Source organism: Salvia miltiorrhiza, chromosome 4, assembly GCF_028751815.1.
Source record: "Salvia miltiorrhiza cultivar Shanhuang (shh) chromosome 4, IMPLAD_Smil_shh, whole genome shotgun sequence".
In the NCBI taxonomy this organism is placed as follows: Eukaryota; Viridiplantae; Streptophyta; class Magnoliopsida; order Lamiales; family Lamiaceae; genus Salvia; species Salvia miltiorrhiza.
The window spans coordinates 25,232,017-25,245,833 of record NC_080390.1 but is presented as its reverse complement, the minus strand read 5'-3'; the positions used below and the strand labels follow the sequence as shown (position 1 = coordinate 25,245,833).

Sequence of the window (13,817 nt, the reverse complement as noted above, 5' to 3'; positions counted from 1 at the left end):
TTAGTGTTGCTAATTACACCCTTATTATTTCTAAAATATGAAACCGACCATTATATATGGGACATCCCAAAAAGGAAAACAGGTCATCAATAATGGGACAGAGGGAGTATTAAATTAGAGTGAGTGGAGTTATGATTAATGTCGGAATTATGATTGTCGCAGTTTAAGTTTTTATTGAATTAGTCGTTGGTATATGTTGGTAGATTTGCCAAAAAGCACCTAATCATTATTTCATAATAGAACTATCACCTTAAGACCAACATAAGTACTCTTTTTAAATCAAATCCACATTTTCTTTCCTCATTATTTATTTAGCTAGTTAATTCATACTGAAGGTCAAATACAAGGGGAAAAGGTGAAGCATTAGATCAGAGTTACCTGTATCGTTAGACAATGATCATGTGGGCTTTCTTATACAAATTCAAGGTTTAAATTACGTTGTAATTAAACAGAATTTGCGAACTATTATCATTGCTATCAATTTTAAGATTTGTGTATGATACCTATCTGGCACCAGCAGTTATGTTAATCGAATTCGGATCCTATTACATCCATATGTTAGACAGGATTAGTGTATACAAGGGACTGTGAGCCGATGTAGTGTGTCAGCCGGTCTGTGACCGTATGCTGGTTTAGCGTATCGACCAGTCTGTGACCGTGTGCTAGTTTAGCTTATTGGCCAGTCAGTGACCGTGAGCCGATTTAGCGTATCGGCCGGTCTGTGACCGTAGAAGGTGGCCACTTTCTCGACACATAGTTATCATTGCAGATATGGTAGAATACAAGTCTGTAGATGAACTTTAATACAAGTAAAAGGACTAGTGAGTACAGACTTTTTACTAAAACTTTTGTACGCCATGAGAAAAGGCATGATAATTTACAGTCTTAGTGTATATGTATGTAGTTTGGCATATACCCACTGAGTGCTTTTTGGTACTCAGCACTGCACATGTTTTCTAAATATGCAGGTTAAGCTGTGATGAAGATGGATGCAAGCAAAGCAAAGCTTTTGATGTATAAGTATTAAATTAGGCTCAAGATTTCATGTCTTCATACATGTAATCCACTTAAGTTATTTTGCTGCAACACTTAGTGTATTTTACTTTATTGATGTGTTGCAAAGATTTCAAACCAATAACTAAGAGATTATGTCACTTGATACTTAGACAACTTATCGTGGTGTTATTATAAGTTGTCTATTCGTGAGTTTTTAGAAGTGATTACTTATGATTACCAGATATTATAGTAAATTATTGTTTAAGCAGATTAATGATTATTATTGATACCTATTTTCTTTTCATTTTTTTACTCCTTACCCAGTTACACCTTCCTCCGACTTAACTATACATTAGCTTAGGTCAGGCCGTGACATAAACTAAATATGAGTTGTCCATATAACAAGTAACCAAGGTACGCCTTAAAAAATAAAAATAAAAATAGAATGAAAATAAAAAAAGAGATCGAAGCATGCATCGTCCATGTAGGTGTGGAAAGAAAAGGCAACAAAAGACACCCACCACAAATCCACGACTACCGAAAATGTTTCCCACTCTCTCCACTTTGAAATCTAAAAACGAAGCTGCGAAAAATCAGATGAATTTTCAAAACAAAGGGATAATTAATTTGTTTTTACCTGAAGATGAAACGACGTCACTGTTATGGAGTGTACAGTATACGCTGCGAGTCTCAAATCTCAATCAATTCATACTACGTCGTCCCTGTCTACGTCTTTCTCTTCTTCACGCCAACGCTATATTTCATAGCTAGAGTCTACAGCTAGCCTTTGTTTTCAGAAAATTGATTTTGTAAGAATTTACAAATTAAGCTTTGCTCAAACATATTGTTTGGTTTTATTTTTGATAAACTCTTAATCTTCAGTATTTCTAATGTAATCAATGAGTTGTATATATACTTGTGTGGCTATAGTTTTCATCATTTTGGTCTGGTGGGTAGATAAGGATTTAGGAAAGGTTGGGAATTGTAGATGTCATTAATCCTCAAGAATGGTTTTTAGTAGATGTGGTTTATTTTAATAGATGTGGTCAAGCACTTAAAAATGATTTTTTTTGTTAAAAATAAAATTAAAAATAAATAAATGATTTTTTTTATAAACTAACAATATTAAATAAATGATTTTTTGTTATATATTGTAAGTGGATGTATTTTTATTAAGCTCCGTCTTGTCCCACGTGCTTGAACTTGATGTACTAGTTGTGAACTCAAATGTTCATCCTTCTATTAAATTTATCATTTTAATTATATTTACGATTATTTATATGGAGAGTCTAGTTAACATTTATCTTTATATATATAAAGAGCAAAGTAAGGGCGTGTTTGTTAGGGGTTACAAGGGGGTATTAGCTTATTTATCTCCCCTAAACATGTTGTTTGATAGGCTTCACCACTAATGTTCCAGGCCCGCAGTAAATGGGAAGCCCGCACCAAAGTCACTATTCCACTTAGAAAAGTCATCCCTCCAAGACCCCAGTTCAATTATATTTTTTGAACAGTGATTTAGATTAGTTTTTCCGTTGACCATTTTATCCCTCAACCTACTTCAACAAAACCAACAAATTCCCAGCGTTCATGGAGCAGTATCGGAATAGGGATCTCTGTATCAAGCAAGAACTTTCTCTCTCTAATTGCAAGTCGACGAGAGAGAAAGAAATGCAGGTGCACCAATTTTATATGCATATATAAGTACATGGATGTGGATGTGTAAGTCAATTTTCTCGCAGAAGAAGACGCCCTAAGATTTGGGGCTAAAGATTCAATTTTGTTGGGGTATTGTTAAATAGTATATCTTTTTTCATTTGACTTTTATGCAAGTATGGATATTTTAGCTATTCGAAGCTCACAGGTGGATTTAGGAATAAATTTGATGCTGGGCTGTTTAGTTTTAGCAAGAATTTGGGTGCCAAAATCTGCAATTTGAAGAACAATAATTCAAAAACGTGTTGCTTCATTCACAATCAAAGCTTGAAATGGCCTTCAAATTATGCTGTGGACTTCACTCTCAGAGCCTCTGCTACTGCTCAAATTGCAGATGATGTCAATTGTGAGAAAGCTCCAATAGCATGAGGTTGATGGGATGAGATCAAGTTATTCGTTGGTCTTCCAGTATTCAGCGACCTTCACAGCTTGGTAGGCGGTAATTTTTGCTTAATTTTCTCCCAATTATGTGAAGGGTTCATCGGATAATTTGAGAATTAAGTGGAGGGTAGTATGGTAATTTCACCAGATATACTATCACTTAGACAATGTTATTAAAAATATGTATAGATTATATGCATTTTAGTAGAACCTATCAAACATCCAAAACAAGTTATACATACATTATTTATTAGCTATCAAACAAAAGATTAAATAATTAAACTCATAAAAGTTGGATTAATTATCTCTATATAATTAATATCTTCATTTTTATATCACACTATCAAACTCGCCCTAAATGTAATTTCATTCAATTTGAAGGACATAATTGGAATTGGAGTGAAAATTTATAAACAACCGTTTTTTCTAGGAAATTATAAAGCAAGCGTGTCTTGATTCCATTCTCCAAAAAATTCGCTGATTCCGTTTTCCAAAAATTTCGCATCAATATTTTATTTTTTCTTTCTTAATGGTATAACTTATTGTTTTTCTTTCTTATTGTTCTTAATGATATAACTTAATTAAAATATATAAGTGTTTTTAATTAAATTTTGTCTTCAGGGCCGCCATTTTTTTATGTTTTAATTACAAAATTGATTATTATATCTCTAAACATACTCAACAAATTTAATGTTAACAATATTAATATAACTGACTCTTTCAAAAAATAATGTTAAATAATTGAACTTTTATTTATGTATAAAAATTTAATTGACTCTTTTATTTCTACAAAAAAATAAATATTGATAGAATAAAATAATATTACTATCAAAATACATCAAATTATTATAATTTATTCTATGAAAGAAAAAATATTACATTCTAAAGGATGATGATGTAGCTATCTTTTTGAATTCATTGATCATTTATTTTAGTTAAATAATATTAACATAATTATAAATTAAAAATCTAGCTACAAATAAATTATGAGGAGTTAATTAACTAACTAAAATAGAGAAAAACAATGATTAGTTATTATGTCGTAAAATGTTCTAAATATGTTGAAGTTTAATGAAATTAATAGTCGAATAGAGAATATTAAGTATAAGTTACAAAATAAAGTATAAAAAATTCAAATTAGAATCAATTTTTTTCGAAAAAGACATGGAGTGTGTAATTTTTACATTTTATTTTTATTTTTATTTTTATTTAGCGTGGTTTCATCTTGAATTACATATGCATCTTAAATGAAAAATTGTGGATAATCATCTAATTTAATATGTACTGACTCTGAAATAAATAAATAAATAAATAAATTATATTATGATATTTTGATTATTATATTATGCATTTAGATTTATTTAATGTATGAAATTTACTAATAGAACCAATTACAAAATATAGTTTAATTTTTAATAATTTTATATCATCAAACACGTAATATAAATACTCCAATTATCCAATGCTCAAACTAAATTCATGTTTATTTCAAAATTGAAAAAGAACAAATGAATTCACTCATCAAATCAAATGTTATATCATTAGCAACTTATAATATAAGTGATACTATATCTATATATAAACAAATGTTATATATTTGCATAAGTTACATTGGTTATATTAAAATATTAAATCAATTTGCAAATAATAAATTTGATATTAAAATTAATTTTTTTAGGTTATACTAATAATTACTCTCTACGCCCACAAAACAGTCTATTTTTGCCATTTAAGGACGTTCACAAATATTAGTCTTATTATAGTTTTGGAAAGTTTGCATCACATGATGGATCTTTTTTTTTCACTCACAATATAATTAATTATCATTATTACACTATTTTCTAAGTGTGATCCTTTATTCATTCACAATACACTAACTATTTTCATTAAAATTTATATCATCTTATTTTAGGATCACAATCACCGCGCATAGCGCGGGAGATACACTAGTAAGTATAAATTACTAATAGTTAAAGAAAATTCCCTAATTATGAAATAATCAATCATATCAATTAAATGTCAAAGTAAAACTAGTATACAAGAATTTTAATTGAAGAAAAAACATGGAAAGAAAACTGACAAAAAAAAGCGGAACATGGGTGAAGTATCAAGTGATAGAACGTATATGCATTTTTATAGAAAAAATAATATTGTAATTAGTTTTATCTCTTTTTTTTTATAAATTATATAACTAAATAAATTTTAAAGATCGCGCAGAACCTCAGATTCGGAATTAAGAGCTTTTGGAATTGCTCTACAAAAACCCTAATTTGAATAACTCATCTTCAGATTACGATTTAATCCCCGAAATTAAACCAAAAAATTGATGTTTAAGGGTTAATTAAGCGAAGTCGTTTTACTCGCCGGACGATGTAGCTTACGTGTATTTTTCGATTGCCATGTAAGCACAAATTTTGGGGAATTTTCAATTTATGGGAAAGTTACAAATCGGATCCACAATTATGAATTTTTATGAGAAATTCAAAAGTCATGGGAAAAACAAGAATCGGATCAAACTTGGTCAATTTTGACGCTATTTTCCCTATAAAAAATATATATTTTCCATAGTTACAATAAAGTTATATGCATCAAATCAATTGTCTTGTTCAATCTATTGAAGTTTAATATTCGATGGATTTGATTTTTCAGACCATGATTTGCTCGTTATTGATTTACATGCATTTTCACTCCTAGATTACGCCATACTAGTGCTTTATTAAGTATTTTTCTAGTGAAAGTTGAGTTGTCTAGCTTTGAATTTGTTTACTTTGTGGAATAGACTACTCGTCCGTGTTTGTGCTGTTATTACAGATATTTGGACTCGTTTTGGGAAGCTTTTGGTGATGTTAGAGTATAGTTCATGAAGATATGAGTCCATGAGTGCAAACGGAGCTCAAATCGAACGGAGGAGAATGGACGTCAAGAAGTCTGCGTGTTGCCAAGACACGTGGCCGCATGCCTTGCTCGCGTGGCGAGTCAGCGAGTCCAGAGAGACAACGTGCGACTGTGTGTTCCAGTCGTGCTACTCGGTGATGCACGCGGTCAGGCGCGCGGCCGCCTGTTCCGGCCGCATGCGCTGCACATTTTTCCACCCAATTCCATCATATTCATGAAAAACACGATTTTTGGAGTGGAAATTAAGCCAAAAGACCTAGGCACATAAAAGATCCCCAAGATACTTTTGAACACACTTTTTTATCATATTATACTTTTATGAGAGTTGAGAGAGACACAAGGGAAACACCTAAAGAGCAAGAACTAAAGATTCACAAAATTTCTTACGGTTTATTTGTTAAATGTTCATTTACTTTAGGGTTAATTGCACCAAATATCACCAACTTTGCCCGAATTTCATTTTTCCCATAATTTTAAAAAATTCCATTTTTTATCACAGATTGAATTAGTCGTTCAATTTTCCCACGATTTTTAGCTCCAATGACCGGAAAATTGACGTGGCGCTGATGTGAATTTAAAATTTACACATAATATTGATATGAAATATATATTAATTTAAAATTACTCAAATAACAAAATCACATAAAAAAAGCCCTAATATCAATTAGAAAAACATCATTCATGCTGTCTCCTTCTTCACCAAAATCCGCTGCACGCCACCATCTTTTCTCCACGCCGCGGCGACGTCGCCAGTCGCCGCCGCAACCGCTGCACGCTTCCCCTCTTCTCTCCACGCCGCAGCGTCGCCAGTCGCCGCCCCAATCGCTGCACGCCACCCCTTTTCTCCACGTCGCCAGTCGCCAATCGCCGCCCCAACTGCTGCACGCCACCCCTCTTCTCTCCACGTTGCGGCGTCGCCAGTCGCCGCCCCAACCGCTGCACGCTTCCCCTCTTCTCTCCACGCCGCGGCGTCGCCAGTCGCCGCCCAATCGCTGCACGCCACCCCTTTTCTCCACGCCGCGGCGTCGCCAGTCGCCGCCCCAACTGCTGCACGCCACCCCTCTTCTCTACAGCAAGACCACCGCGCTTTTGATCGAGAACCGCTCGAAGAAGAGAGCCAGGTTTTGAAATTGCTTTATGTGATATACCTTTTTTTTGCTGATTTTGAAATACGAGAAATCTGGAACACTAATTGGAATTTCATCTTGTTGTCTACCGTCTCTTTTCATGTCGGTTTTATTCAAAATAAGCACATATAGAGGGAAATATGTATTATGATTTGTACTTGGTATGATTAAAGTGGATTATTTGGTTGGGAAATATGTATTATGATTTGTACTTGGTATGATTAAAGTGGATTATTTGGTTGGGTGGGAGAAGAAGGTCTGTATTTTTCAGTTTCTAACATATATTCTGTTATCATCTCTGTGAGTGAGAATAAGTGATAGCATAGAGGAGATAAAATCGTGAGATTGCAGTGCCTTTAAAGTAGGCTTAAAGTATGTCATTTTCCACTACTAGAAAAACGCTCATAGATAACGGATTTTATCCGTTATCTATGAGCAAAAAAACCGTTGTGTATAGTGGTGTTATCTATGATACGTATCATAGACAACGGTTAAAAAACCGTTATGTATGTGAGAATAGATAACGGTACGAGACGCTCATACATAACGGTATGAAACCGTTATCTATAATGATTATACATAACGGTTTATACCGTTATGTATGAGGATTTTTCCGTTATGTATTAGAATTTTTTTATTTTTTTTAATCATAGTTAACAGTTTTTTGCACTTTTTATAACGGTTTTAACCGTTATCTTTAATAGAATAGATAACGGTTTTTCACCGTTATGTATTAAGATTTTTCCGTTATGTATTAATTTTTTTTTTTATCATAGTTAACAGTTTTTTGCACTTTTTATAATGGTTTTAACCGTTATCTTTGATAGAATACATAACGGTTTTTTGCACTTTTTATAACGATTTTTGCAGTTTTTATAACGATTTTAACCGTTATCTTTAATTAGAATACATAACGATTTTTTGCACATTTTATAACAATTTTTTGCACTTTATATAATTGTAGTATATTTTTAAATTTTGCAATTTTTATAAAACGACAAAATGATAAAATCAACGATAACAATATTATATATCATCCAAAAAATTCATACATTATTATACAAATGAACCAAATATCAAGTATACATCATCATTGCATATTCCGATTCAAAATTGAAAATACCAACTACCTTATAGCTAATGATTGGCTTGGGAGCTTGAACTTTAATATCAAGTATGCAAATGATTCACAAATTCTTGCCTCCTTTCAAGACCCTCTACTGGTGTTGGTGATAAGAAGAAGGTCCATGGCACCTGGAAATAGCAGGTATGGTTAATGTGTTAAGAACTTTGAATCCATGATGAAGAGATGCGATGCTCAGAAAAGATACGGTGCCATCCTCAAAGTATTCCTCAACACCATCTCTTCTTTGGTAGAAGTCTATATCTGCGACAGATGCAGCCACTGTGCCTGAAGCAATGAAAAGTTAAGACTGGCATCTACCAGATGTGGTAATAACTTGGAGAAAAATGAAAAAATATGTACCTCCGCTGAAATAGGTCTTCTTCAATAACTTCATTGACTCTGAAACATTTTTTTTTGGGGGGGGGGGGGGGTTGCTGTTAGATTGGTGCACTTCAATAAGAATTTCATGTACTAATATCAGAGAAGAAACACAAGTCTACCGTTTCGAGCAATAAGAGCTCCAATTCCAGTTGGGTAGCCAAATAGCTGGGGGAACAAAATAATAATGAGATAAGCAACAGCCCTCATGAAAACATGCAAAGCTATCAACAGCCCTCATGAAAACATGCAAAGCTATCAATTAATGAATCCTCATGAAAACATGCAAAGCTATCAATCAATGAATCCGCCTTGTATAAATACCTTATAAAATGAGACCACAACAAAGTCTGCCTTGTATTTTGACAAATCAGGGGGGCATGTTGAACTTCCTTTTGCTGCATCAATCAGGACCATCCAGTGACCACTGTTCACAGATATCAAGCAATGAATCTCCAGCTATGAAATCGTTACATTCCAAACAACATGCATAAATAACACATAGAATTGATACTAGGTGATGATTAATAGAATGTATCCAAATAAAATAAAACAGATGACATGTTTCTCCATTTCATAGATCTCGATCACTCAAGTGTTCAGCAGCAGAAATACAAAGATCTCAATAATAGTAAAGTTGGTAGTCAATATTGCTAGCATACACCATCTCCAGGTTTTTGCTTCATAAACATCAAAACAAGAGCCTGCCTCAAGTAAAAAGTCAATGTCTATTCTTAAAATGTTTAAATACCTCTGAGTTGGAGAAGTTCCGGGCATTTGATAAGAACCTTCCTTTATGGGATTAACCAGGTCAAGGTTGAATCTAAGACCTGAGAAGTTACACTCCGATGGAAATGCAAATAAATTGTACGTCTCACCTGTAAAACGCATTTACACACATAAAACAACGTTAGATGATTCTAATAGCAACAAGCTGTTGACTTTCGACATCTCTTTACTCTTAAATTATACATACCATATCTGTAGAGCAAGATCATGGGGCAGGTCGACGCACTCCGACAGCATGGGTATTAAACAAACAGGCACCTGCACATATTCAAGAAATACAACGTGCATTCACACACCAATATGGCTCCAGTCTCCAGACAGAGACTCGAGAATTAGGAAGACTAGTTTAACAGCACGACATTCAGCTACTCACATTCTGAAACCAGAAGGCGGAGAGGAAGTCATAAAACAACAGGGGAGTACACAAAAAAGCCACACAAGTTGTAATTTGTAAAGAATTTAGGAATCAATTCCAATATAATGTAGCAAAAATAGATGTAAACAGGATTCTTTCCTCTACAACAAATCTAACATTACGCAAACACAAACTCACCAAAGAAACACCTTAGGCTGCTTCAAAAAAGCATTCTCGGTAGAAGCAAAAACCCTAGTCCGCAGCAGCTGAGAGTGAACCATGTGATTCAATTAATCAAAGCAAATACACCCTCTCTATTTAAGCTTAAATATTTCCCAATTATTTCAATTCCAACAGCAAAATAAACACACCTTATCTATTCAGGATCAAAAGCTTTCTAAATGACAGCAAATCAAAAAAGATGAGAATAACAAAAACCCCCAAAAAAGAGAAAACCTCTTCAAGTGTGTGGTTCGAACGAAATAGACAAATTGCAGCTAAAATTCCAAAATTATCAGAAATAAATAAATAACAGGACAGCAGCGGCTCGACCGCCGCAGAGGCGCGGGTTTGCGGCAATGACTGCCAACGCTGCTGGATCCGCGGTAGCCGCCATGAATGAGACGGAGAGATAGGGCGAGTGAGAGCAAGAGAGAGAGAGACAGAGAGAGAGAATACCGAGACGTACCGTAGTGGCGCGAAGAGTAATTATCGGCGTGCTTCTATGGCCGGAACTTGCCTCGGCAGCGGCGGCGACTATCTCTCAAAGAGGGAGAGATCGCGAAGAGAGAGAGAGATTTGGGGAGGAGATGAGACGCAACGAGGGTGGGCGGCAGCGGCGCGACGCAGCGCGACAAGGGTGGGCGGCGACGGGCTGGCTCGGGGCAGCGGCGCCGGCGGCGGAGTCGAGAGGGGAGAGAGAGAGTCGAGAGAGACAGGGAGGAGAGGACGAACAAAACTAGGGCTGCTAGTTTGGGGGGGGGGATTAATTTCTAAATTTCCTAAATTTTTTTCTTTTTTTCTTTTTTTCACTTTTAATATTCAATTTTTGGTATTTAGATTTCTAATTTAGATTTTTAATTTACATTTTATATAAGTGTTGATAAAATAAAAAAAATGTTATGAATTTTTTATTTTTCAAAGTCTATATCTAGGAATAAATTCAAATTTTAGGATAAATAATTTATTTGTTATTTTTTAATATAATATAAGAATGTAGAAAATTATTTTAAAAAAATTAATAAAAAAAATTATACATAACAGTTTTTAGAGACGCTCATACATAACGGTTCAAAAACCGTTGTAAATGACTCTTATACATAACGGTTCAAAAACCGTTGTAAATTACTGTTATAAAAGATGGTCATAGATAACGGTGGCACAACGATTTTGTAATACCGTTATGTATGCAACTTATAGATAACGCAAAAACATAACGCATTTGTTCAAACCGTTATCTATGCATTTAGACAACAGTACATAGATAACGGATTTTCGCAAAACCGTTATCTATTCCTAAAAGTGCGCTCATACATAACGGTTTTTGAAAAAAACCGTTATCTATTCACTGTTATGTATGTAAACTTTTGTAGTAGTGTTCTTATTCTTGTAACTGTTCTACAAACCTCGTGTCTTTGTGTCTTTTAGTTGATTTTCTTATTCATGTTTTGTGTATGTTATGTGTTCGATCTTTTTCTTATGATTTCCTTAAAGTTTTGTAATTTGTCATTGCAGTGACATGTTTGGAATATACTTGCATCATGGTGGTAAGTTTATGAAATTAGGAAAATCTACTTGCTGCTATGTTGGGGGTGAGGTTGTTGTTTTATCAGGGTTTGATCCTGACAAGTTTGGTTACTTAGATTTAGACGATGAAGTCTTCAAGTTAGGGTATAAAAGTTGGGGTTCTTTGGAATTTAAGGTACCTAAAACACATGATTTCCACCCTGTTATTGATGATAAAGATGTTATGTTTTTGATGCAATATTTGTCACCTCAATGTAAGTTCTTAGAGATCTTTGTCGATGAGGGTAACAAGGAGGTGTATTTTGAGGAGGATGACATAGATGCACCTGTGAAGGGGAATGAGAAAGCTCTTGAGGAGGGTACCAAGTCTGTTAAGGGGAAAGAGAAAGCTCTTGATGAGGGTAAATTTGAGGTCCAACATTTTGATGATAGATTCATAGTGACATTGGGGGATAAGTCATGCAGTTGTAGACTCTGGGATATCACTGGGATTCCTTGTGTTCATGCTTTGTCAGCTATTAATTTCATGAAAGAAGATTTTGAACTACTTTGAACATATTCCTTAATTGTTTGTTTTGTTTTAGGGATTTCATGTAGGTAATGCAAATAGGGTGAACTTTGTGCCTCCTAAACAAAGGGGTAGACCAAGAGGTGGAGGGCGTAGAGGTGCTGGAAGGTCTGGAAATACAAGTGATCAAGCATCAACCACAAAAGAGTTACCAACTCAAGAAAGCCAAGCGAAGTAGTTGTGGAAGTAATGTTATTGGAGAAACTAATGTAATTAAGGCTTGGATGAAAATTTTTGATTGGGCTACTGATAATACTCTTTTTGATTGAGCTACTTTGTAAACTCTAATATCAAGGTTTTGATGATATTTTATTGCTTTTAAATGATTGCTCTTTTATAATTTTACTTTGAAGAATGGAGTTATGGGATTTTGGGTGCGTGGGTGGGTGAAGAATGAAAAAAGACACTTAATAAGGTAGCAGAGAGGAATTCTGGGAAGAATTAAAAAAAAAAGTAAGGGAAAAATGGAATTCGGACAAAGTTCGTGATATTTGGTGTAATAAAAAAATACTATAATTTTTTCAATCGCCGGAGTGGAACGTGTGTGGCGTGTGCCGGCGAACCACATTCAGCGCCACGTCATCTCCGATTTGAGAGGAGCAAAAAATCGTGGAAAAAATGAACAACTAATTCAATCTGTGATAAAAAATGGAATTTTTTAAAATTATGGGAAAAATGAAATTCGGGCAAAGTTGGTGATATTTGGTGCAATTAACCCTTTACTTTATATATATTTTTATTCTAGTTCATATGTTTATGTGTGGCTATAACAGTTTTATCCTAAGGTTTAGGAAGTAAGAATATGATGATTTTCTGACTTTTATTTGATTCAATAATTTAAGGTTTATTTACTCTTTTTGTGTTCTTGTGCTCGTTGATTGCTTAATTGATTGGCCACCAATTTTGCATAATCTTAGGTTTTAATTTGATATCGAAAGATGATAATTATTACTTGAACTAAAAACATAAAGCATACTTGCCAATATCAGCGAGAGAGTTTGAGATAAGTGTGAGGACATTAATCATAATGACTATTTGGAGTTGTATGTTTAAGAATGATTTGGGGACGGTAGCCTTACTTGTAATTAACGGTTTGTATGCCACGGGAGTGGGTATTGACTAGAATTGAGATTGTTTTAGGAAAAATTATCTTGGTTTACTGAATTGAATCTGTTGGATTATCTGAATCTATTGAAACCTTTGCCTCGAGATATTTTATTTTCATTTGCTTATCTCTGTCAGCTTGATTTTTTTTTTCCAATTTAGTTATTTTCTTTGCGTTAAACCAAACCAATCTTTAATTGTTTTTCAGATATAGAAAGATAATTTAGGGTAGTAATTAATTATTTTCAGTCTGTGGAATACAGCCTTGCTTGCTATTGTAAACAATTGCACCCGTGCACTTGCGGTGTGTTAAGAAATTAGCGAACAAGTTTTTGGCGCCGTTGCCAGGGACTGTTTATTTTGATTCTATTTGCGAATTATTAGCTACTAATCTGAATTTTTATTTTTGTTATTTTATTTTTGTTCTTTGTTTTCTTTTGGTTCTGATTTTGGCTCTGGAGTTTGCCAGGTAGTGCATGAACACAAGATCTCGGAGTCTACCTCTCTCAGATTTTGATCCTGAGATTGAAGCTTCTCGCCGCCGTAACAACAGCTAGAGTAACAGAGCCAAGCTAGGATCGATGGTAACACATGAAGAAGTGTGTGCTCTAAAAGAACAGTTGCAACGTTTGTTGG

General features: G+C 34.1%; 2 protein-coding genes across 2 annotated transcripts; both read right to left on the bottom strand.

Moving 5' to 3' along the window:
* Positions 1–6,667: 6,667 nt before the first annotated feature.
* LOC131023201 (uncharacterized) lies at positions 6,668–7,217 on the bottom strand. The gene is made up of 2 exons (XM_057952743.1): positions 7,162–7,217; positions 6,668–7,055 (listed from the first exon to the last, which is right to left on the bottom strand). Exons 1-2 carry the CDS (start codon positions 7,215–7,217, stop codon positions 6,668–6,670), a joined length of 444 nt encoding a protein of 147 aa, XP_057808726.1.
* A 943-nt stretch (positions 7,218–8,160) lies between these two features.
* On the bottom strand, positions 8,161–10,116 carry LOC131019971 (molybdenum cofactor sulfurase-like). Its single transcript, XM_057948610.1, has 7 exons — positions 9,962–10,116; positions 9,596–9,666; positions 9,371–9,497; positions 8,944–9,046; positions 8,742–8,787; positions 8,602–8,640; positions 8,161–8,526 (listed from the first exon to the last, which is right to left on the bottom strand). The coding sequence occupies exons 2-7, from the start codon at positions 9,615–9,617 to the stop codon at positions 8,333–8,335; spliced, it is 531 nt and encodes a 176-aa protein (XP_057804593.1). The 5' UTR covers positions 9,618–9,666; positions 9,962–10,116; the 3' UTR covers positions 8,161–8,332.
* Between the last annotated feature and the right edge of the window lie 3,701 nt (positions 10,117–13,817).